General features: G+C 37.2%; 1 protein-coding gene across 1 annotated transcript in view; it reads right to left on the bottom strand.

Moving 5' to 3' along the window:
* Positions 1-7,756: 7,756 nt before the first annotated feature.
* CHP1 (calcineurin like EF-hand protein 1) overlaps positions 7,757-22,822 on the bottom strand; it is a 36,680-nt gene continuing 21,614 nt past the window's right edge. The window contains exons 5-7 of the mRNA XM_011354940.2: positions 13,285-13,346; positions 9,871-9,993; positions 7,757-9,744 (exon numbers count right to left, since the gene is read on the bottom strand). Coding sequence (XP_011353242.1) covers positions 9,691-9,744; positions 9,871-9,993; positions 13,285-13,346 — 239 coding nt within the window. The 3' untranslated portion in view covers positions 7,757-9,690. The remainder of the gene's footprint in view (positions 9,745-9,870; positions 9,994-13,284; positions 13,347-22,822) is intronic.

Raw genomic sequence — 22,822 nt, 5'->3', positions numbered from 1 at the left:
ATTTGTGGGGTCTGCATTAACTCCAGATGGTGTCAGAATTTTACTGAAGTACACTAGTTAGTGTCAAAATAGTGACCAACAGAATGAGGAGAAAGTGATAGTGAGTGACTTCTGAGGCAAGGTCACAATGGATGGGGCTGTGACTTTTGCCTGTTCTCCTGAGAGAAGCCAGCTGCTGTATCATGACGACACTCAAGCAACCCTGGAATAGGCTGACATTGGAAGGACTGAGGCTTTAAATTATCAGCATTAATTTGCCAACCATGTGAATGAGCCACCGTGGAATCAGTTCAGAAGAAGACTGCCACCCCAGCCAGTATCTTGATAGCAACCTTATAAAAGACCCCAAGCCAGAAAGCCCCAGCTAAGCTACTCGCTGATTCCTGACACACAATCTAAAAGAGTTTCTATCATAAAAGGATGGTTTTTATCAAGGATGTTGAGCGTTTTCTGAGATAAGATTTTTATCCTTCATTCTTTGATGTATCACAATGATTGGTTTATGGATGTTGAACCATCCTTGGATTCCTGCAGTAAATCTCACTAGGTCATAAAGTATCTCAATGTAATAAAATAGCCCAGAAATAAATCCACACCTATATGGTCCATCAATCTGACAAAGGAGACAAGAATATACAATGTATACTATAAAGAGATGGTAAAGACAGCCTCTTTGTTAAGAGATGCTGGGAATGTTATTTGGCCATAAAAAAGAACAAAATCTCACCATTTGTGACAACACAAGTGGATCTAAAGATTATTATGCTAAATGAAATAAGTCAGACTAAGAAAGACAAATACTACATATAAGCTCACTTATTCTATGTTGGATCTAAAGAACAAAATAAATGAACAAAACAGAAACAGACTCATAGATAACAGAGAACCAACTGATGGTTGCCAGAGAAGAGGCGGGGTTGGGGGAGTCCAGGTGAAAAAGGTGAAGAGATTAAGAAATACAAAGTGGTAATTCCAGAGTAATCATGGAGAATCTACCTTAGAGAATGCAGTCAATAATACTGTAACAACTATGTAAAGTGCCAGCTGGGTACCAGACTAATCATGGGGATTACTGCACAAATTTTATAAATGTCTGTCTACTGTGCCGTACATCTAAAACCAATAGAAAAGAACACTGACCGCCAACTGTCATTTTTAAAAATCATTAAATTGGGGAGGAAAAAGCAAAAACAAGGGGGAATTATAATTCTTGGCAAAAGAATGTAAGACACGCTGCCTACCAGAGACTCGTGTCAGACTGAAAGACATGCACAGACTGCAGGTAAAGGGATGGGAAAAGATATTTCATGAAAATGGAAACAAAACAGCAGGGGTAGCAATATTTACATCAGACAAAATAGGCATTCAAACAAAGGCAATGAGAGACACAAAGACATTTCATAACGATAAAGGGATCACTCCAAGAAGATATAACCCTTGTAAGCACTGATGCACCCAACATAGGAGGACCTAAATAAAGCAACTATTGACCAACATACAGGGAGAGAGCGACCATAATACACGCACAGTGGGAGACTTTAACACTCTGTTGACATCAATAGACTGATCTTCCAGACAGAAAAGTAACTAGGAAACAGCAGTATTCAGTGACGAACTAGACCATATAGACTTAATTGATATTTTTAGAGCATTTCACCCCTAAGCAGCGGAATATACAATCTTATCAAACACACATGGAACATTTTCCAGAAAAGACTACACGTTAGGCCACAAAAAAAGTCTCAATAAATTTAAGAAGACTGAAATCGCATCAAGAGTCTTCTCCAATTACAATGGTATGAAACTTAAAATCAATACAAGAAAACACACACACACACACACACACACACAAATGGATGCCAAATAAGATGCTACTAAACAATGAATAGGTTAACAAGATCAAGAAATCAAGATACCTTGAGACAAATGAAAACACGATGACCCAGAATCTACGGGACACACTGAAAGCAGCCCTAAGAGAGAAAGTCACAGCAATACAGCCTTAACTCAGGAAACAAGAAATGTCTCAAAAACGATCTAACCTTCTACTTAAAGGAACAGAAAAGGAAGAACAAACAAAGAAGGACAGAAATATAATGAATCATTAATGAATACTTAGAACAATTTTAGGCCAACAAATTCAACATTCTATAAGAAATGGAGCAATTTCTAGAAGCGTGTAACCTTCTAAGACTAAAACAAGAAGACACAGAAAATCTAAACAGACCAATTACTACCAATGAAATTGAAGCAGGCATCAAAAAACTCGCTACAAATAAAAGCCCAGAATCAAATGGTTTCACAGGTGAATTCTACCAAACATTTAAAGAATTAATACCTATCCTTCTTAAACTATTTCAAAAAACTGAAGAAAGAAGAACTCTTCCCAACCATTTTACAAAACGAGCATTGTCCTGAGACCGACACCAAACAGACTTGGCAACAATGAAACCTACAGGCCAATATTCTTGATGAACATGCATGCAAAATTTCTCAACAAAATATTAGCACACTGGATTCAACAATACATTATAGGATTATACTCTATGACCAAGTGAGATTTATTGCATGAATACAAGGGTGGGCAATCTGTTACATATCAATATATAACTAATACACTTTGCTTCCTCTAAGGACAAGAAGAATGATAATATCATGAGAGTTAAATATGCCTTTCTTACTTTGCTATGTAAATAAATTCAGAACACATTTCACAAAATACAATGGATATCAGTGTCATTCAAATTAAGTTTTTAACTGTCTTATTAAAAAAAAGTGCTGTGCTTACTGGACAGTTCCTATCCCCAGATATAGACTATACTAATGTAAAATTAGTGCCTGAGCAAAAATTTAACTTCTTAGTCATTTACCAAGTATTTATTAAGTGCTTCCTTTCTTTGCATATTTTAAATTATTTACTTGAAAGGTATCAAATGCATATGATAGAAAAAGGTACTAGAAGGTATACAGTGTTTTATTTTTTGCATATCCTTTTAGATATTCAACAACTACATAATGTCTGTATAAGTAGATTTATTCCCTCCCACAAATGACAGCACACTATACACCTTATCCTGCAGCTTGCTTTTCAATTTAATGTATATTAGAGATCACTCTCTATCAGAATTAAAGCTACCTTGTAGGTTCAGAAGCACTTGCATTTATTTACATCAGTTTCCTATAGCTCAATATTTAGATTGCTACCAATATTGTGCTATACCAATGTCAAATTTCTATTACTGTGTATCTAGACTTAATTAAGGTTCTACATACAAGCAATAAAGCCTCTGCTCTAAAGGCATATGATAAGCCTATCACCTAAAGGGCATTTGACCCCCAAAGTTTCTATTCCTTTTCTTAATACTGGGGGTGGGCGGGAATATATATATATATGGTTGGAATTTAACTTTTTTCAACTTTTTAAAATTGTGGTACAATACACTTAACAGAAAATTTATCACCTTAACCCTTTTAAAAAAGTTCAGTGGTATTAAGTACATTCATATTGTTCTGAAAATATTACCACCACCATTCTCGGTCTTCTTTTTATCTTACAAAACTGAAACTCTGTACCCATTAAAAAACTCCCGATTTTCCCTCCCTGGAGCCCCTAGCAACCACCATTCTACTTTGTCTCTATGATTTTTGACTAAGTATCTTATATGAGTGGTATACAAGATTTTAATCCTTAAAGCAGTCTTAGTTTGAATGATTTTCATATAATACGATCATGGTATATGACTAAGTAGATGTTATGGGTTGAACTGTGTCCTCCCCAAATTCATATGTTGAAGTCTTAAGCCTCAGTACCTCAAAATGTGACCTTACTTGAAATAGTCACTGCAAAAGTAATTAGTTAAAATGAAGTCATAGTGGAACAGGGTAGGCCCTAATCTAATCCTACTGAATTTAGGACACACACACTCAGAATACCAGTGAAGACTGGAATTATGCTGCCACAAACCAAGGAACTACCGAAAGCTAGGTCTGGAACAGATCCTTCCCTTCGCCTTCAACACTTTGATCTTGATGTATGATTCCCAACACTATGAGACAATTTCTGTTGTTCTAAATCACTCAGTTTGCGGTACTTTGTTATGGCAGCACTAGGAAACTAATACAGTAGGTATGAACCTTATTTTGCAGATAAACTATTGTCAGTTATGAAATAAACAAATATCACCTCTTGCTCTTTAAACAGAACTTATTCTGTGGTGAATTCAGAAGATATCAACACTTGGCACAGAATAGACTCATACCTAGGAATATTAAAGGTATACTGAAATGCTTTAGAAATTGAAAGATTAAAATATCAATATTTGTCTATAATTAAAACTTAAGTGTATATATTATAATATTTGCCTATTAACATTTTATCAGTTGAACTTCAATCTAATTAAATTGGTATTTTTTCTTTATCCAAAAAAAATTATTGGTTTGGGCAAATGGTTGTTTTCCTTTCTTTTTTATACTTAATTCATTGCTTTTGCTGAAAAGGCTTAGCTTAAATATCAATAATTTACAGTCAAATTTGATGTTTGTCTTCAGTTAAAGCTAACGGTTTCTTGTTCCACTTCTTTCTAGCTATTATTAAACTGCTTAAACAGTATTTGGAAGTATTAGCCACTATTTTACTCACTTGTGAAATCCTGAGTTCAGAATTTTGTTTTCTTTCCGAGATGAATATAAAAGTACCTAAAAGTCAAGGAAAATGTTTTTCCAATGATAGGGAAAAATAAAAAGAACATTACAAAAAGGATACAGCTTCCACTTGTTATATGCATTCATGTGCAAAATTATTCAAATGAATCAAGCTATTCTAAAAAACACTAGCAAAAATAATTCAGAAGAAACGATCAGAAGTTTTTCTCTACCTGCACTGGTATTAATTTTATAAAGATGTCAAAAGTCTTGGAGCAGTGGTTCTCAAGTTTTTATGGAACACTGTCCCCTCTGATGAGGATGCTAAGGACCCTCTTCTCCCCATAAAAGACCTCTTTTTTAGTATAGATGACCACTTCCTTCTTGTTTGTAAGGTATGAAAAATGTTCTCTTCCTTTCCTCTGCCCCCTTTTTTCTTCTCCTAGATGAAATTAAAAAACTACTCCCAACAAAATCAACAGAAAGGTCTTATTTGGAACTGCTTCTTTACCTCGTATTTTCAGTTCTGCTACAACCAGGGCCAGCAAAGAGCATACTAGAAACATTCATTTGTATTATATGTCATTTGAACTGGACCCAACTAACATGCCAGTTTTAAACGGATTTCACCAATTCATAAATCTAATAACCGGAACCTTTCCCAGAATTTAACTGAAAGACCGAGTGAGGAGTTATAACAATCCAAATTACAACGAGATACCCCGTAATGTTAAAGAGAAACCGAATACAAATGCCTGAGAACACTTTGCAAGCCACATTACCCAAATTACGTTCTAATAATTCCCCAAACTCATTCTCGACATAAAAAATAACTAAAAATTGTACACTGACTTCTTTAGTTCTGCATAACAACGGTAAATTCTACCGAGACTTATAGAGTCAGCCGAGATTAACAGGCCATTAGGCAATTATCAGGTCGTACAAGGACAAAGCTGCTTACTCAAATCTTAAGTTGGAGAGGTAGGAGTGGGAACGAATAAATATAGTAAGGGTAGCAAAAGAACGTGAAACATACACAGACTCAAATTAAAATCATGGGGTGTACGTGTTAAACAAAATCTCAAGGGCAACGGACCAGAGACACAAAATACTGCGCCGCGGTAGGCCTAGATTGATACCGGGGCCTCAGGCAAAACAGTGACCACAAAGCCGTGAGGCGAGGACTATAATCAATAAAAGATATTCTTCGAAAGGTAAACCGATGGCCAACGCAGCTGCTGCCAGACGTACACTCGCGTGGATGCAATTACCGGGGGAATTAGCCGGCAACCGAAGGCATGGTACTAAGACGGAGAGCGGCGCGTCAGAGACAGAGCGGTGATCCGACAGACCCCCAAAGGCGGGTGCGGCCGCCCTGGGACAGCTCCGGCAGAAACCCACATTGGCCGATGCCCGCGCCGGCTGCAGGAAGGCTCCGCGCGCTCCCGTACCCTGTACTTCGCCGGGTTGGGCTACGCCACCACTTACTCGTTCCCCCGTCACTGGCCTTCTAGGCTTACCTCGCACGAGCCAGCAGAGGCACTCGACTGCCTCAGGTCCGGCCCACCCCGGCCCACAGGCCGGAACGCCACAAACCCCGTCACTCCGCCATCTTTGCTCCTTCCCAAGGCCGCCAACCCTGCGGCGGCCGTTTCCACAAGCCCCGCCTCTGCTGCTGCTCTTGGGTGCTGATTGGATGATGATTTGCGGAGGCGCGCTCTCCTTCCGTTGTAAGTTGGTTAGAATGTATGTCAATCGATAGAGAAGTCCTATTCTTTCCATCCTTTTTGTTGGATTGGGTCCCAGGGTTGAATAGGGAAAAATGCTTTGGTAATTCATTTGTTAGCGATGTAAAATTATTTCCGCGTAGGAGCAGTGTTACTTTGTGGCAAGGTAGTCTGGCTGGGTCGCATGACTATTTTAAACCACCGATAGGTTAAACTGTACTAATTTCATTCTCAGGCCCTGGAGTTTTTAATTCTGAGCATAACACGACACCTAGGCAAACAATATAATATAATAGCTCGTTTGTCTTCCATCCAGGATGTTGGCAGGGTCGATTGATTACTAAGTCGGTTACTCAAATATTAAAATACTTCCACACTTGCTCAAGAGCAGCCATTGTCCCAAACCTGAGTTTCTCCTCCCCTGCCCGACTCTTTACTCAGGACTCTCCTAGACTTACCTTCTAAGCAACTGAAGGGTTTATTGCTCAGCATTGCAGAGGATCTCCAGGACTCTGCTCCAGCCCTACATTCTGATTGGTCAATGCAGCAGTAGTAGTGGAATATTTTGAAAACCACCCCAAACACAGGTATTTTTCTTCCTGGGGCCCAGGCAACTAAGGAAGGACCAAAAACAAAACCATAAAATAGTCAACTAAAATAATACAGACATTTTCTCATTTACTTCCTCTTAATAACCATATCTGTTCACGTTTAAAAATTCTGCATATATACCTGTGGGTGTTCCTAAAAACAAAAACAATTATAAAAAAGTTTTATAAAATACTGTTATATCTACTTGGAGAACCTAGTAATTATATTATGAATTAACAAGCAGAGATTCTAGATCATCTAAGTAAACCTCTTGTAATTTAGGAATTCTGCAAGGTCCCTGACAAAAATGGTTATTCAGAATTGTGCTTAAGCCTGTGCAGAGACTGCTGGGTGCCCCGAGTGTCCTTCTACCTTCTTAAGAAAAGCGATATTTTCCAGGCTACCTCACAATAAGGTGTGACCAGGTGACTAATCACGTAAAAAATGGTCATTCAAGATTTTGCCTAGCAACCAACAGCACTAGAGAGTACACTAGTTTTGGGGATATCTTTTTCTTCACTTGAAAAATTGTAATTATTAGGAAATTATTTATAATTAGAATAAGCTGGAATTTGTCAACCTATTACTTCCAACCATCGTTAATAAATCTGTATAGTTTAGCATGTCAGGCACTGATTTAATCCTCACAGCAACCTATGAGGTTGGTACTGTCATCATCATCATCATAATCTTTACTTTATAACTAAGGGAAAGGACATATGGCTTATGATTTCAAACTTGAAGGTGATTGAATTATATAAAATTCTTATAAAACACAGACAAAATCAAACAAGTTATATTGTTTTAACCACAAGTGTTTATTGATGGATAGAATACAGTTTTAATGGAACGATAAGGCACAACTGTGGATTAAAACAGTTTGCTATACAGCCAAAAGGAAGAAAAAGCCATAATCTTAGGAATTTTAAATATGCAAGTCAAGGAGCCTTTGAAGTACTTCTCTAACAAATCAATGTCAGATTATTCTTCCCTTTACACAATTCCTATATTATATCATTTGATCACAAAGTCAGACTGATACTTCATCAAGAATTCCTCAGTCATTTATACTTAAGTTATCTAGCCTGACTACTGCTCTGTTCCCCACTCTTTCCAATCCCTTTGTGGTGTTTTTTGTTTTAGCAGTTCCCTTCTGAAAGTATTGTGTATACATCTTGGATAGCTTTCCAAAGCAAGGAAACAAGCCAGCAAGCAATGAGTCAGAAAATCAGCTAAGGGCAGATATAAGAATGAACAGACTCATAAATGACCAACATTAGGACAACAGCCTGATTCAATGAGGTCTACATTTAGCTGACTTAGGCAGAGAAGTTGCTCTGGCTCGTGCAAAGGCCTGTAATGCCACCTCAGGTTATGCTACCAATGCCAGATCCCTCGTTTCTAAGGGATTAGCAGTGGTCTGAGAGGAGCTAGGAAGTCAGTGTAACTAGGCAGCTAATGATACAATACATTCAATGCTTTGGACCTGTATTAAGGGCTGACTATGGCTTCCAGCATTAACATTTGCCAAATGTAAAATTCATAGAGAATTTTGTACAAAACTTCAAGACACTGAGGACAATCTTTAAATCTTTTGGACTGGGATAGTTAGGCACTTCCATAACACTAATCTTTCTACCTAGAAATGTGAAGTGAGAAACATTCCAGGGCACATAACACTGAGGTATAAACCATGCTGCAGAGGTGGGAATACGTGAGGCTTTTAGGGTGCCCAGCCTTCTTGTTCAAAAAGCCACGAGAAAGTCCCCAAGCATACTGTCAGGGCAGCCATTCTGGTGGTATTGGTGTCCCCAAACTAAGCCAACCTGCCAGCATGTGGCTATTTTCTGAAAAAACAACACTGTACTATTAAAAGTAGCCATGTAGGTATGTATATTGAGAATCAGAAGCCAGAGGTAGAGCGATCTGGGCAAGCCACCGAAAAGACTTGGCTCTACATCTCTCAACAAGGCCACCACCTTTCAAGAAGAACATCTCTAGCCCACGGCCTTTTGATGACACAGCAGAGTGCAAGGGACCAAGAGATGGTCTCATTCTCCTGAGAGCAGTGTTGTTATCGAAAAGCTCCTGGAAAGGCAACATCCCAGAGACCATTCAAGAGTAACAGTAGATTAAAATCCTTCAGACCACCAAACTATCCTGCCAAGTCAGAAATTCATTGAACAGGCATAGCTTGGAGTGCCAAATAGAACAGAGGGGGCTGAAGCTTAATAAAAAGCAGAGAGACAAAGACTAAGTGAATGGTGTATTGGGTGAAAGAGAAGCAGGAAGCAAAGGACATATAAAAAAGGATGAAGGAGCATGCCAAAGCCTAGCTGGAGGGACGGTGGCATGGCTATAGTCTACATCCAGTGAAAGAGCTTTGCTGGTTAGTTCTTGGCATAATTCCTTCTCTCACTTTCTTAGACTAGATGGACATGAGGCATTCAGTAGCAGAACCAGGGTGGGGGAAGGGTTAGGAATATTTAGAAATGGAGATAACCAGTGAATGATACTGAACAGATATAGATCAGGTGTACCATTCTATAATGCCCTGTTTATACACCAAAGGCAGGTTTGTGTTGATAGAACATATCTGAGTTATCATGCAACAACCTTGGTACTTAGGGAGAAGGGAATGATGGAATGGAGGTGGGGTTGGTGGACAGGAGGATTCTCAGGTTCCAGTTCTTAAATACTAGAAAGCACGAAACAGTTTGATCTCAGTCCTTTAGTGAAGAAACCGGATGCTCATTTTCTGTTCTACGTCCACCTTCTCCAAAACCTGGGGGGGAAAAACCAATTACAGTTATGAAGGAGCTATTGTCCAAAGCTCTTACCTGAATGTTTTTCCTCCCTCCCTCTTGTGCAGCAGAATTTAACTTTTCAAACTAAGAGGTGACTGACTGACCTTAACAAATTCTGTAAAAGATATGGCACTGTCTCCATCCTGATCAGCCTCCTGGATGGTCCTGTCTGCAATACTGCCCAGCTGTTCATCTGAGATATTCACTCCGACCATCATGCGTAGGACCTGCAGGACCAAGAGCTAGGAATTACAGGGGGGCTCTTTTACTAAGACTAAATACAATGCTACCCCAATCTTCTTTTCCTATGATGTCCTCAAATACAACAGCCAGAGAGCTGAAACACTTTATTTTCTCATCTAGACCACTCTAGATAATGCCATGAACAGAACTCTCTTGCAAGGTCATTAAATAGAAAAGTAAAGCCTCACTTAGGGACAGCCCTTTGCATTTTGTTCTTCCCTATTTTTCCTGGCTAAAATGTAGATAGAATGTCTGGTGGTACCATGAGGCAAAAGTCACATGTACTAGGGTTGCCAGAACAAGAATATAGAAGCTTGCCTCCTGGACATCATTCAGGTACTATACCAATCTGGACAATCTACCCCTAGACTTCTTGTTGCACCAGGCAAATTAGTTCCTTATTGGTTTTAGTCAATTTGGTAGGGCTTTCTGGAATCCCACCCACATGCAGTTCTCTTTCAGGTAGAGCATTAGCCTGCTATCCCTAAAGTATGGCCAAGAAATATTAAGATCCTTGAAGGGTTAAATACTAAATCCTCCTCTCTAGAAAAATAAAAAGCACATTTAAAGGATTGTGAGAACTGCAGTAAAATTAACAGTTTCACTAAATTTATCTCAAACACAACACCTCTCAACCCCCGCTGCCAATTCTCCTAACATCTTTAGCGTGTGCATATACTTTGAGAATTGCAACCTTAAGCAAAATAAACAACTCTAATGATATTACGAATCTTAGACAATATGAAATGGGGACAGGGTGCTTTTGTGATGCCTCACATTGCTATAGTCAGCCATCCCTGTCTTCAAAAGGTAAGAGCTGAGCTTTTCGACAGGAAAGAAAGGCCTTCTAGCCCAGCTGTTCACAGGCCTTCCTTTCCCTCACTCCTTTACATTCTTCTCTAATGAAATAGTTTTTAAAATGTAAATTACAGGATTTTCTGAAAAGAAAAAAAGGGCTTAAATATTGATTTGCATCAACACTGGTCATTTTTTTTTTTCACAATTCTTGAAAACTGGAAGTTGTATATTTTGGGCATAAATGTACATAAAATGAAAGATTAACAGAAAGAGGCAATGCTAGCAAAAATAAAAAATGGCTAAGCCATTTGCCATCTTCCCTGATTGTATGTGGCCAACTAGGCAAATCCAACCTCAAAAAGCAGGAGCTTTTTCAGATCTCAGTCCAATTATTCACTGAAGTGTTTTAGTTTTAGAATTATAAAATTGAATTGTACATGTATGCTGTGTGTGTACAAGGGGGTGATTTCTTAAAAATCACTCATCTAGTCTGTTAATGAAAATGTGAAGGTCCAGAAGTGGCTTGATACAGGTCTCAGCAACCAAGGCTCTGAGCTGTCTGCCCAGACCTCACGCCAGTGCACCTTCCACTTCTACATAGTGTCACTTATAGCTCTAATCAGAAGTTTATTAGCAAATAGGGCTTTTATTGTGGCTAATGTCTGGTAAGATTTTTGTGTATATATCCTTTATCAAGTTTAAGAAAGTTTTATCTCTGTTTTTCTAAGACTTTCTTTTTTAATATGTTAACAGCAAAATATATTCACTGATTTTCTAATTTTAAACCAACTTTCAACTCCTGATATAAACCTACCTTGGCTATAATATAGTATCCTTTTTATATATTGCTGGATTCGATGTATTGATATTTTAAGGTCTGTATATCTATGTGAATGAAAGAGATTGTGCTGTTATCTTCTTGCACAGTCTTCACGTGGTTTTCACGTCAAAGTTATACTAGCCTCATAAAATAAGTATAGTAACTATATTGAAGTATAAATGATATATAATAAACTACATATTTAAATTGTACATATTTAAAATTTACAATCTGATAAGTTTTGACATATGTACACACCTGTAAAACCATCACAATTAAGATAATGAACACATCAATGCCTCTAAAGTTCAACAAGGACTTTTATAAAAATCATACTAGAAAAACATGACCACTCAAACTTTCCTCAGGATAAAATAAACTCACCACAAACTTTTTAACATCCACTGAAAAGAACTGCATGTCACCAAACGTTTTAGAAATGGCAGCATCTAGAAAGATAAACTTTGTTCTCTTCTCACTCCGGATAGTTCATATCATCTTCTTGCTAAGATCAAACTAGTTCTCTGACGCCTTAACAGTTCATGAGCACATTTGTCCCAAAGTCATTTCAGGCCTGATAAACATTCTACTGACACTGACTGGCACTCTGGCCACATGATCTCCTTCCCACTCCCGGCCTCAGGCTTTTTTTATCCTAATAATAGAAAATAAATCAACCTTCCACTCCAAAACAAAACAAAACAAAAAAATTTCTGGCAGCCAGATCTGGGCCAGAAAGTGAAAACATGTAACTATAGAGTGACTGCCTCCACCTTTTTTCTTCAGAACTCAGAAGCCTATATGTAGCAATTTAAATAAATTCTTCTTACTAAAGAAAGATATCCCCAACTCAAAAGCAAAGGATATTAACACTGACCTGTGGACCATTTCAGTTTTTGGGTTGGTCCTTAATCTGGCCTGAGTAACTTTCAACTTAAAAGATTTCTCAAGATACTGAATAAGTTCAGATTTACTTCAGGGAGAATGGAAACCACTTAATTTTTTTGTTGTATCTTGGAATAGAGAAATTTTCCCATGGAAATTCCTGAATGTGTTAGCCTCCTAGGGTCCTCCAGGTATATAAATATTTTGAAAAGAAGAAAGAATTTTCTCCCCTTCTAAACTTGTATTTAGGGGAGGGGAGAGAAGAAGAACAGAAGGGCAATGCTAATAGGATGAAGAGACAATCACATCTAGTAGAAGACAGGAAAATGTCCACAGGTAGCAACAAAGAACAGTAAGCAGTCAGCTCAGTTGCACCAGCCTAGCAGCAGCTCCTTAACTCTGATGTCAAGTCCAAGGATAGACAAAACAGCAATAATTATCTAAGTGTCATCAGAATTACCTGGTTGCCGATAGACTGACAATAACTGAACTATTTAATTTAAATCATCTTGCATATTATAGCTCTGCCAGCCAACACCTAAAAGACACTTAGTTAGCTTTTAAATAGTGGAGACATCTGTCTGTGAGAACTCAATAAACCATTTCAAGTTTCCCCAGGTCATCTGCTCTGCCTTATATCTAGGACAGGACTCTGCACATAGCAGATGTTAAATAAATGCTTACTGAAGGAAAGAACAATTCCTACCCACAAGAATAAGTAGGCAGGACCCAAACACAAGTTATCTGTGTGCATGGGAACTCTCCCACATACCTGTAACAGCTCATCACGGGAAATCTTGTCGTCTTTATCCAAATCATATAGTCGAAAAGCAACTAGTAGGGAAAAGCAAGAAGTTAGTGGAGATTCAGTAGTGTTTGTCCTTTCTCAAGGTACTAAATATGTAAAAGACAGAAAACTGAGAGCGAATTAATAGTTTTTCCAAGAGCGATTGCCATTACTTAGAGCTTTCAAAGACTGCAACATTTAAGAAATTGAGATGTCTCTCATAAGTAATAGTATCTTAGCTTTGGTGAAATATGGGCCCCTCCTCAAACAAATCAGAAAACTTAACACAAAGTTGACTGTCCTTTTTCTTCTTTTTTTTTAACAGACCATATGTCGTTCTGTAAATTCGGCCATCTCACACAACCCCTTAAGTCTACTGTGCACCACTCAGGGGGAGCTAACAATAGGAGCCATACAGGTACCAAACAGCTGACTACACAAAGTATTGCTCTGTAAAAATGGCCACTTTGGCAAAATTGTGCCAAATTTCAAATAATTCTCTATCACTTGGAAGTCCTGAAGGTAAAGAATTTCAGTTTCAAATAAAAATGCCAAGAATTTGCTGGTCTTCGTGTTTCTTTCCCTTTTAACAATAGGTAAGTCTTCTAGAAAGCCGTATATATAAGAGAATTCAGAAGAGCAAAATCATTCAGGCAGTACTATGTTGCTGAAAAGCTACCAAGTAAATAGTGTGACAACACTGGATGATTTTATAGGCACCGTGTGAAATCGTCACACTGAGAAAGTGACTGGCTTGCAATTATAGCTGATTTTAGTGTGGTTTTGAGACTTTGAATCACTTCAAGTACGCCCCTAAGATTTCTGGTTTTCAGTAGGGTGCTATGAATATATACATCTAGAGTTATTAAGATATACAGATTTATATCTTGTCTTTAGGAACTCATGATCTAGTAGAGGAGAGCAACACACACTACTCACTTTAACACATTCTAAGGGCTGCCACACATCTGAAATTCAAGGGGACAAAGCATATGGCAAATATGCCTTTCTGATTCAAGTAACATTTGAACAAGTCTGATGATGAGTGCCATTTCAAGTCGAGCTAATATTAGGTACAAAAGCACGAGAACATGGATGAATAACTAAGTTTAAACATCAACCCTTCCCCCAAAAAGGAATGAGTCCACTAAAAGTCAAAGTAAACATTTTTTAAAAATCGAATTTGCTCTTTGAAAGGTCATACTACAATTCTGAAGAGGTAAGTTAACTGGGAGAGACTTTCTCTGATGTTTGTCTGTTCTCTTTAATTTGGTTAGTTGAATAATTATCCTTACCAAACTTGAGAATTTATATGCTTAAGATTCAGAGTCTAAGGGAAAGGAGACAGGATCATAAGGGTTCCTAAGGAATGTGTTTAATATAGTCCCCAAACTAAAACACACACACACACACACACACACACACACACACACTCACTCACTCACTCACTCTCCTGCATTTGCTCTCATCTTTCTAAAATACCATAAAATGTGTTATCTACTAAGCTACCTTTAGGATGATTTCAGGATAGAAACTTCTTTGCTCTATAACCCATAAATATCTATTTCTGAATTTCTTAATAGGGTAACTGGAGTAAACACATCTCTTTCTGCCAAAGTATTTACAGAAGCCAGAATTGCTAATTCTTTTTTCTTTTTTTAATTTATCAGGGTGACATTATAACATTATATAAATTTTAAGTGTACAATTATATAATACATCATCTGTATATGCATTGTATGCTCACCACCCAAAGTCGTCTCCTTCCCTCATCATATATTTGACTCCCTTTATCCTCTTCATCCTTCTCTCACTGCCTTTCTCTGGTTAACCAGTGTACTGTTTGTGTCTATGAGTCTGTTGCTTTGTTTTATAGCCTACATATGAGTGAAATCATATGGTTATTGTCCTTTTATGAATTATTTTGCTTGGCATGATACTCCTAAGATCCATCTATGTTGTAAATGGCAGTATTTCATCTTTTCTTATGGCTGAGTAGTATTCCATCAGATATATGTATCACATCTTTATTTAATCACCCATTGAAGGATACTCAGGTTGTTTCTATGTCTTGGCTACCATGAATAATGCTGCACTGAACATATGGGTACATATATATCTTTATGAATAAATGCTTTCAAATTTTTCAGGTAGATGCCCAGAAGAGGGATTGCTAGGCCATACAGCTTACTCTTCATTTGAGAAACCTCCATATTGTTTTCCATAGTGGCTGTACCAGTTTACATTCCCACCAGCAGTGTATGAGGGTTCTTTTTTCTCCACATCCTAACACTTGTTATTTCTTGTCTTATTGATAATAGCTATTCTAATAGGTGTGAGGTATTATCTCATTGTGGTTTTGATTTGTATTTCCCCCATAGCTAGTGAAATTGAACATCTTTTCATATATCTGTTGGCCACTTGTACTGAACTACTAATACTTGAAACCCAGCTGCCATGGAATGAATGTTTGTGTACACGCCTCTCTTCAATTTCATGTGGGAACCCTAACTCCCAATGTGATGCTATTAGGAGGTGGTGCCCTTGTGGGTGATTAGGGTTAGTTTAGGTCATGAGGGTGAGGCTCTGGTGATGGGATTAATGTCCTTATAAAAAGAGAAGAGATCTCTTTCTCCCCGCCCCCCACCTCAAGATGGTGGCTGTCTATAAACCAGTAGAGGGCCATTGACAAGAACAGACTATGTTGGTACCCTGACCTCAGACTTCCTCGCTTCCAGAACTGTGAGAAATGTCTGTTGTTTAAGCTACCTAGTCTATGGTATCCTGTTATAGCAGCCTGAGCAGAATAAACACCAGCAGAGGGGTAACTAGAGAGATCACTCAATAGGGCCTTTAAAAAAAAAAATGTAGCAATAGTAGTTATTTCTTAACTGACTTGGACTCTTGTCAGTCAGTTCTGGCCCTGAATCAGCTGAAACATTTTATCCACGATAACGAATGGTCAAATGTACAAATGACTGAGCCATTTTGTTAGGTTCTCTCTTCCTACCTCCTCTCCCTTTCCTGATTCTTGGTCCTATAATGTGGACTCTAGTCTCCAGAGCTAGCTGCCTGCCCGCATCTCTAGTTCCATGGCTTCAAATGCCATTTAATGCTAATGACTCCCGAATGTGCATCTCCAGATTGGACCACTCCCCTGAGCTCCTACTCTTGATATCAGGGCAATACAGTACAGCGGTTAAGGCTCCAGCTCTGCTGAATCCTGGCTCTGATGCTTACCAGCCATGTGAATATGAGCAAGTTACTAAACCTCTCTTTGCCTCAGCTGCCTGAAAATAACAATAACCCCACCTCATAGGGTTATGAGGACAGAACGAGTATTGGAAAGGCACTTTAAACAGTACCTGGCACACAGTAACAACTCAATGTCATCTACCTGCCATCACTTCTCTGCCTTCCTCTCCTATCACTCACTTCTTTCTTGATAATGCTTCCTTGTTCTCTGAACACACCAAGTACTCATCTCTACCCACAGGTCTTTATGCTGGTTGTTCCCTCTGCGTAGATCTCTTCTGTTCTTTGCATAGTTGGTTCATTCTTAGCTCAAATTTCAACTCCTCAGGGAGTTCACTGGTCATTCCTTTTTTTTTTTGACTAACCTTTCTAAAGTGGTGACAGCCCCCTATCACTTTCTTGTCTCACCTTATTCATTTCCTGCACAAAACTTGCCATGATCATAAATCTTGTTTATTCATTTGTCTTTTCCCATATAGTCTGTCTCTCTTATTATATTATAAGCTCAATGAAAAAGCAAAGACCTTCTGATTTATGCATCATTGTATTCTGGGCCTAAAATAGTGCCAGGCATATAGTAATTGCTCATACATTAGCTTAATAAAAGACCAAATGAATAATCTTAGTCAAACCTTTACCTTTTAATCACTGTTACTTCTTTTTTAAAAAATCGTAGTAGTAAAATATACGTAAAATTTATCATTTGACCCTTTTTTAAGTGTATAGTTAAGTATTTTCACATTATGGTGTAACCATTACTATCATCTATCTCTAGAACTTTTTCATATTCTCCAACTGAAACTCTGACCCATTAAACAATAATTTCCCACTTCTCCCTGTCCCCAGCCCCTGGTGACTTTCTATGAATTTGACTACTCCAGGAACCTCATTTAAGAGTAATCAAATAATATTTAACCTTTTGTGTCTGGCTTATTTTATTTAGCATAAGTAGATTCATCCATGTTGTAGCATGTGTTAGAATTTTTTTAATTAAGGCTGAATATTCCACTGTATGTAAATACCACATTTTGTATATCCATTCGTCTGTCAATGGACACTTGGGTTGCTTCTACCTTTTGGTTATTATGAATAATGCTGCTCACTATTTCTTCTTGGCTACTCTCCCAAACTCAACTTCGCCAATATTCCTCATCATGAAAATAAAATATCTTTATGTAGACTCCTTCTTTCCCACATTATTCATTATACGTTATAAAAAAACTTAGACCATTTAAGAGGACAATTAGAACATTGAAAGGGAAGGTTATAGACCTCTCCCTTACTTACATGCCCTCAAGCATTGTAAGGCAGTTCATCTTTCTTGTAAGCCATTAAAATCTCTCTGATCTAAATAGAAGAATAAGGAACCATTCCTGGGAGACAAACAGATCAGTAGTACTATGTGTGCTTAGGCCTGTGCATACATAGATACAGTTAAGCTTTGCTGGTTGCACTTGTCATTCGTTCACTGTGGCATAAAATAACAAAGAGGATGAATGTGCTCTCAGAATTCCTGGAGAGACTATTCTATGCAGAAGATGGACGGTAAACAAATTTGGTTCCAGAATCCCGCATTTTTAAGTATGGAAGGTAAATGTGCCTCACTGACAAATGTGTTACTAGATGTATGATGTTCAGTTGTTCTCAGTCTACAACAAGGGGTGCCATCTTGCTGCCTCCACAGCTCTGTGGGAAATTCAAAGAGAACCAATATACAGGTAGAGAAGCAGACATCCAAGACTCCTCCTGTAGGCAGCTTTGGTTTCATTTATGGTCTACTTACATGAATGTGATTCCTACATTTACACTACAACAGAATTCTAATTCATTTTCAGCTTCCTGTCAAAGTGGATCTGAAAGCAAAGACTAAAGTAATGGTAAAAACCACGCATAACTTGCACAGCATTTTGTTATTCTATATCATCCTAAAGTTTGACATTTAAAGTGGCATTCAGACCTTCTTCCTTCCTAACAGAATCTCATCCACAGCTTCAGGAGGGAATTCTCTCTGTCTGTCTTTCTTTCCTCCCTGTCAGATGAAAACATAGCCCAATTGTCACTGAAAGCCATCATGTAACCATGAGGAGCTATGCCTTTGGATGAAGGAGACCCGAAGGATGGCAAAACAGAGCAACCGAAAAAATCTGGGTCCTTGATAACAAAATCAGCCCTGACAGTTGTCTCACCTGACTTGTCAGGTGCGATAATACGTATCCTTATTGTTGAAGCCAGATGCGTCTGATGAAGGCATCCAAAGTGACACATCAAGTAAATACCAAGTACACTAATGCTATTTGGAATATTTCTTTTAGGGTCAGTGTGAATTAATGCACTAAAATCATAGCAATTTATAAAGGAAATTAACTACAAAAAAAAAATAACTCTATGTATGTGTTGCATAAAATATCTGAATCAAGCCATAGGAATACAAAGCTAATGAAGTATAATTTTTTTCTTTTCTTACTATTAATTGCTCGCTGATTGAAAGGTTCATAATGTAGAAACTTTAAAAAACTACAAGGGGTTTAATTCACTTTACTACTTTTTTGTTTCTTTTTTTACTGTGGTAAAACACACATAACAAAATTTACCATCTCACCCATTTTTTAAGTGTATGGTTCAGTGGTATTAAATACATTTATATTGTTGTGCAGCCATCCAAGCATCCATCACAACTCTTTCCATCTTGTAAAACTGAAACTCTAGACCTACTAAACAATAACTCTCCAATTTCCCCTCCCCCATCCCTGGCAACTACCATTATATTTTGTCTTTATGAATACGGCTACGTTAAGTACCTCATGTTAGTGGAATCATACAGTATTTGTCTTTTTGTAAGTGGAATAATGTCCTCAAGATTCATCTATTTTATAGTATATGTCAGATTTTCTTCCTTTTTAAGGCTGAATAACATTCCACTTCATGCATTTTGCTTATCCATTCATCTATTGATGTACACTTGGGCTGCTTTCTCATTTTAGCTATTGTGTGCAATGCTGCTATGAATATGAGTGTACAAATATCTCTTTGAGACTCTGCTTTCAATTCTTTGGGGTACAAACCCAGAAGTGGAATTGCTAGATCATACAGTAATTCCATTTTTAATTTTTTTGAGGAATTGCCATACTGTTAGGTCAAATAAATATCATAATTTTGAACTACTGATAAGCACAAATGACAAACTGAGGTATTTGCAACAATTGTAATGTGAAATAAATATGTCTGATTTCTGTTGGTGTCAGAGCCACAGGTACTGCTATTACTGCTCTGGTTTGTTGCCAACATTCATAAATGAAAAAAATACCAAATTTCAGTAGAGGCTGGGAAAAAAGGATATATTTTTCCTTTCCATCTTCACAGACTCCTTTGTCTATAGACCCCGGGTTAAGCAGCGGCGTTCTACAAAATACCCATTTTTTCCCCTGGAACAGGGAATTACTACCTTTTTTTGAGGCAGCCCTTATCCATATGTGAGCTGGATTCATCTTTTAAAAAATTTTTTCCTTCTGCTGAACTGAAATATCTCCATGATCCTCACTGCATAAATTCTTTTCTACACGAGACTTTCATATATTTGAAGCTAAATCTCTAACCCACAGTCTTTCCTTCTTTATCTAAAGTTAGAACTATTTATTTTTTTAAGTTTATTGGGGGTAACATTGGTTAATACAATTATATAATTTTCGGGTGTACATTATAATTTGACATCTATATATTGTATTGTGATTACCACCCAGAGCCCAGTTTCCTTCAGCTACTATCTATTTGATCCCCTTTACCTAGTTCATCCTCCCCCAACCCCTCTATATTTAACTCCCTTTACCCTGTATTCTCTTCCCTCCTCCCCCACCTCAGTCTTACCTTCTTTTAACTTTATGCCAAATTCTTTCAGAATCTTCCTTAAGGGTAAAAAGGAGAGTTTAGTGGGTCTAGAGTTTGTTATGTGTTTTTTACCACACACACGAAAAATTTCCTTATAATGATTTATGGTTTTTGTTGCCTTCAAACTTCTAGCTACTTTCTTATAACTGTGCTCTATTATATCTCTGGGATTCAAAATGAAATATGGTTCCCAAGATGTGTTCTCTTTAGCACACAGTAGGCTCACCACTATTCACATTCTAAATAATACATTTATACTCTTATGGCCTGATAATACATTACTTTGGGGTGAGGGTGCTGCAGGCCAGGTAGTCACAGTGTATGGTGGCTTCATTTGAGATTTACCCTTAGATCTTGTTCATACATGTTGTTGGACTCAAGCACAGCACTCTAGTTTACCCCTTGTAACATTCATTTTGTTAGATTAAGTCCAACTTTTTTCAGCCTATCAAGATCTCTTTTAGTTCTGATTCTGTGATCTCCTATATTCATTATGCTTTCAAGTATACAGTCAACCAGAAACTCGATATATTTGCTTATTTCAACTTCAATGAAAAGTCACTAGTGAAAAGAATGAGAAATAACTGAAAGAGCCCAGAGGTAGTACCACTGGGTACTACCTCTTTCTGGTGTGACACAAATTCATATCTTTTGGGTATTCTAACCTATTGTTCCATTGTATACAACAGAACATCAGGGAAGATCTTATTAAATGTCTTCATTTACATCAACTAATGCCATGAAAGAAATATGTAAGAGTAGCACATGAATGAGTTTCTTGATTATTTTCCGATGTGATGTTGGTTGTTTTGTTTTAGTTTTTATTGTGGAGTAATTAGAAATTCATTGCAAAATATATACACAGGAAGGTCTCATTTCCCTTTCACCCAGCTTCCCTTGGTGGTAGCATAAATGTAATACACCGTCAACACCAGGAAACTGACAGTGGTACAATCCACACAGCATATTCAGATTTCACCATATGTGTGTGTGTAGTTCTATGCAATTTTATCGCCTATGTAGCTTTGTGTAACCACTACTACATTCCAGACACAGAGCTGTTCCAAAGCCACAGTGCTCCAACTTTACATCCTGTTACTTAATGTATAATGAAGAAGCATATTTGTTACTGTAACACAATGTTGTTTTAATATTTCAATTGTATTTCAATATAATTAGTTTCCTTTATAATCCTGTGTATTTTATTTTACCCATTCAAAAACATTCTGAGATGGGGTCAATAGGATACTGTTTGTACTATCTGTACTTTTAATAAAACTATATAATTTAATAAAAAATAAAACATATATATGGAAAGTTATTGTTTCTAAGAAAATTAGATTGACTACTTCTAAATGACTCAAAATTAAGTCACTGAAAAAAAACTGCTGCAAAGGTAAATATGGCAGGGCAACTATAAACGATTGAGGAAATTGTGGGGCTGGGAGAATGGGGTGAAAGGTTAAAGAAGTACAAATTAGTAGTTGATAGATGGTCACAGAGATGGGGAGCACGGCATAGGGAATGCAGTTAGCATTAATATATTGGCTAAGTGGAAAACCAGAGGAGAGAAGGAGCAATTAAGGGCATCATTTTATAAACTATTAAATGTCTAACCAATATACTGTATACTTGAAACTAATAAAAAGAATATATTTTTTAAAAAAGATTGAGGAAAAAAATGTAAATATTTAGAAAGATTCTATTCTCAGAATGCTTTACAAGTATCTTTAAGCTCTCTTTCCACGTAAAAGATTCTGCAACTAGAAACCTTAGACTATACATTATAGATGTGCTCTACAAAAGAAGTCATACAACTCCTAACAGCAGACCTATACTAAAACAACTCTTGGTCCTATATCAAAATATTAGCCAGTGAATGTACTTTTAAATATTTTAGGGTAAAATAAAATGTTAAACCATATATTCTTTTCTATGATTCTATGCTATAGCTGACTTTTTCAAATTTTCAATTCTTTATCTGACAACACTGAATAAAAAAACTTCTACTCTATCTATTAATGTCAGAATCAGAAAAACGTACTAAATATATGCTAAAACTCTTAAAATGAAAGGCACATGGCTTTGTCTCAAACAGTATTTAGTCTTGAAAGAAACTGGAATTCACTAATGAAGTATCCAATAAATCTGAAAATAATTAATTAGAGTTCTATTTTCTTCTGTATTGTTTTGTTTGTATTTAAGTGTTCTACTTCTTCATTAAGGTATATGATCTTGTAATAAAGAAGAGTATTTTATTATTTTGGTTCAAAAATCTTCCCTATCCTATTAACAATACTTATTTCAGTGCCTCTTAAATTCTCTTCCTGAAGTATCAACAGAGGAGTACACTCATACCCTTTGTATGAACTCATACAACGAGTAG

Source organism: Pteropus vampyrus, unplaced genomic scaffold, assembly GCF_000151845.1.
Source record: "Pteropus vampyrus isolate Shadow unplaced genomic scaffold, Pvam_2.0 Scaffold19, whole genome shotgun sequence".
Lineage (NCBI taxonomy): Eukaryota > Metazoa > Chordata > Mammalia > Chiroptera > Pteropodidae > Pteropus > Pteropus vampyrus.
Note: the sequence above shows the minus strand (reverse complement) of the source record. Positions and strands in the feature narration are given on the sequence as shown.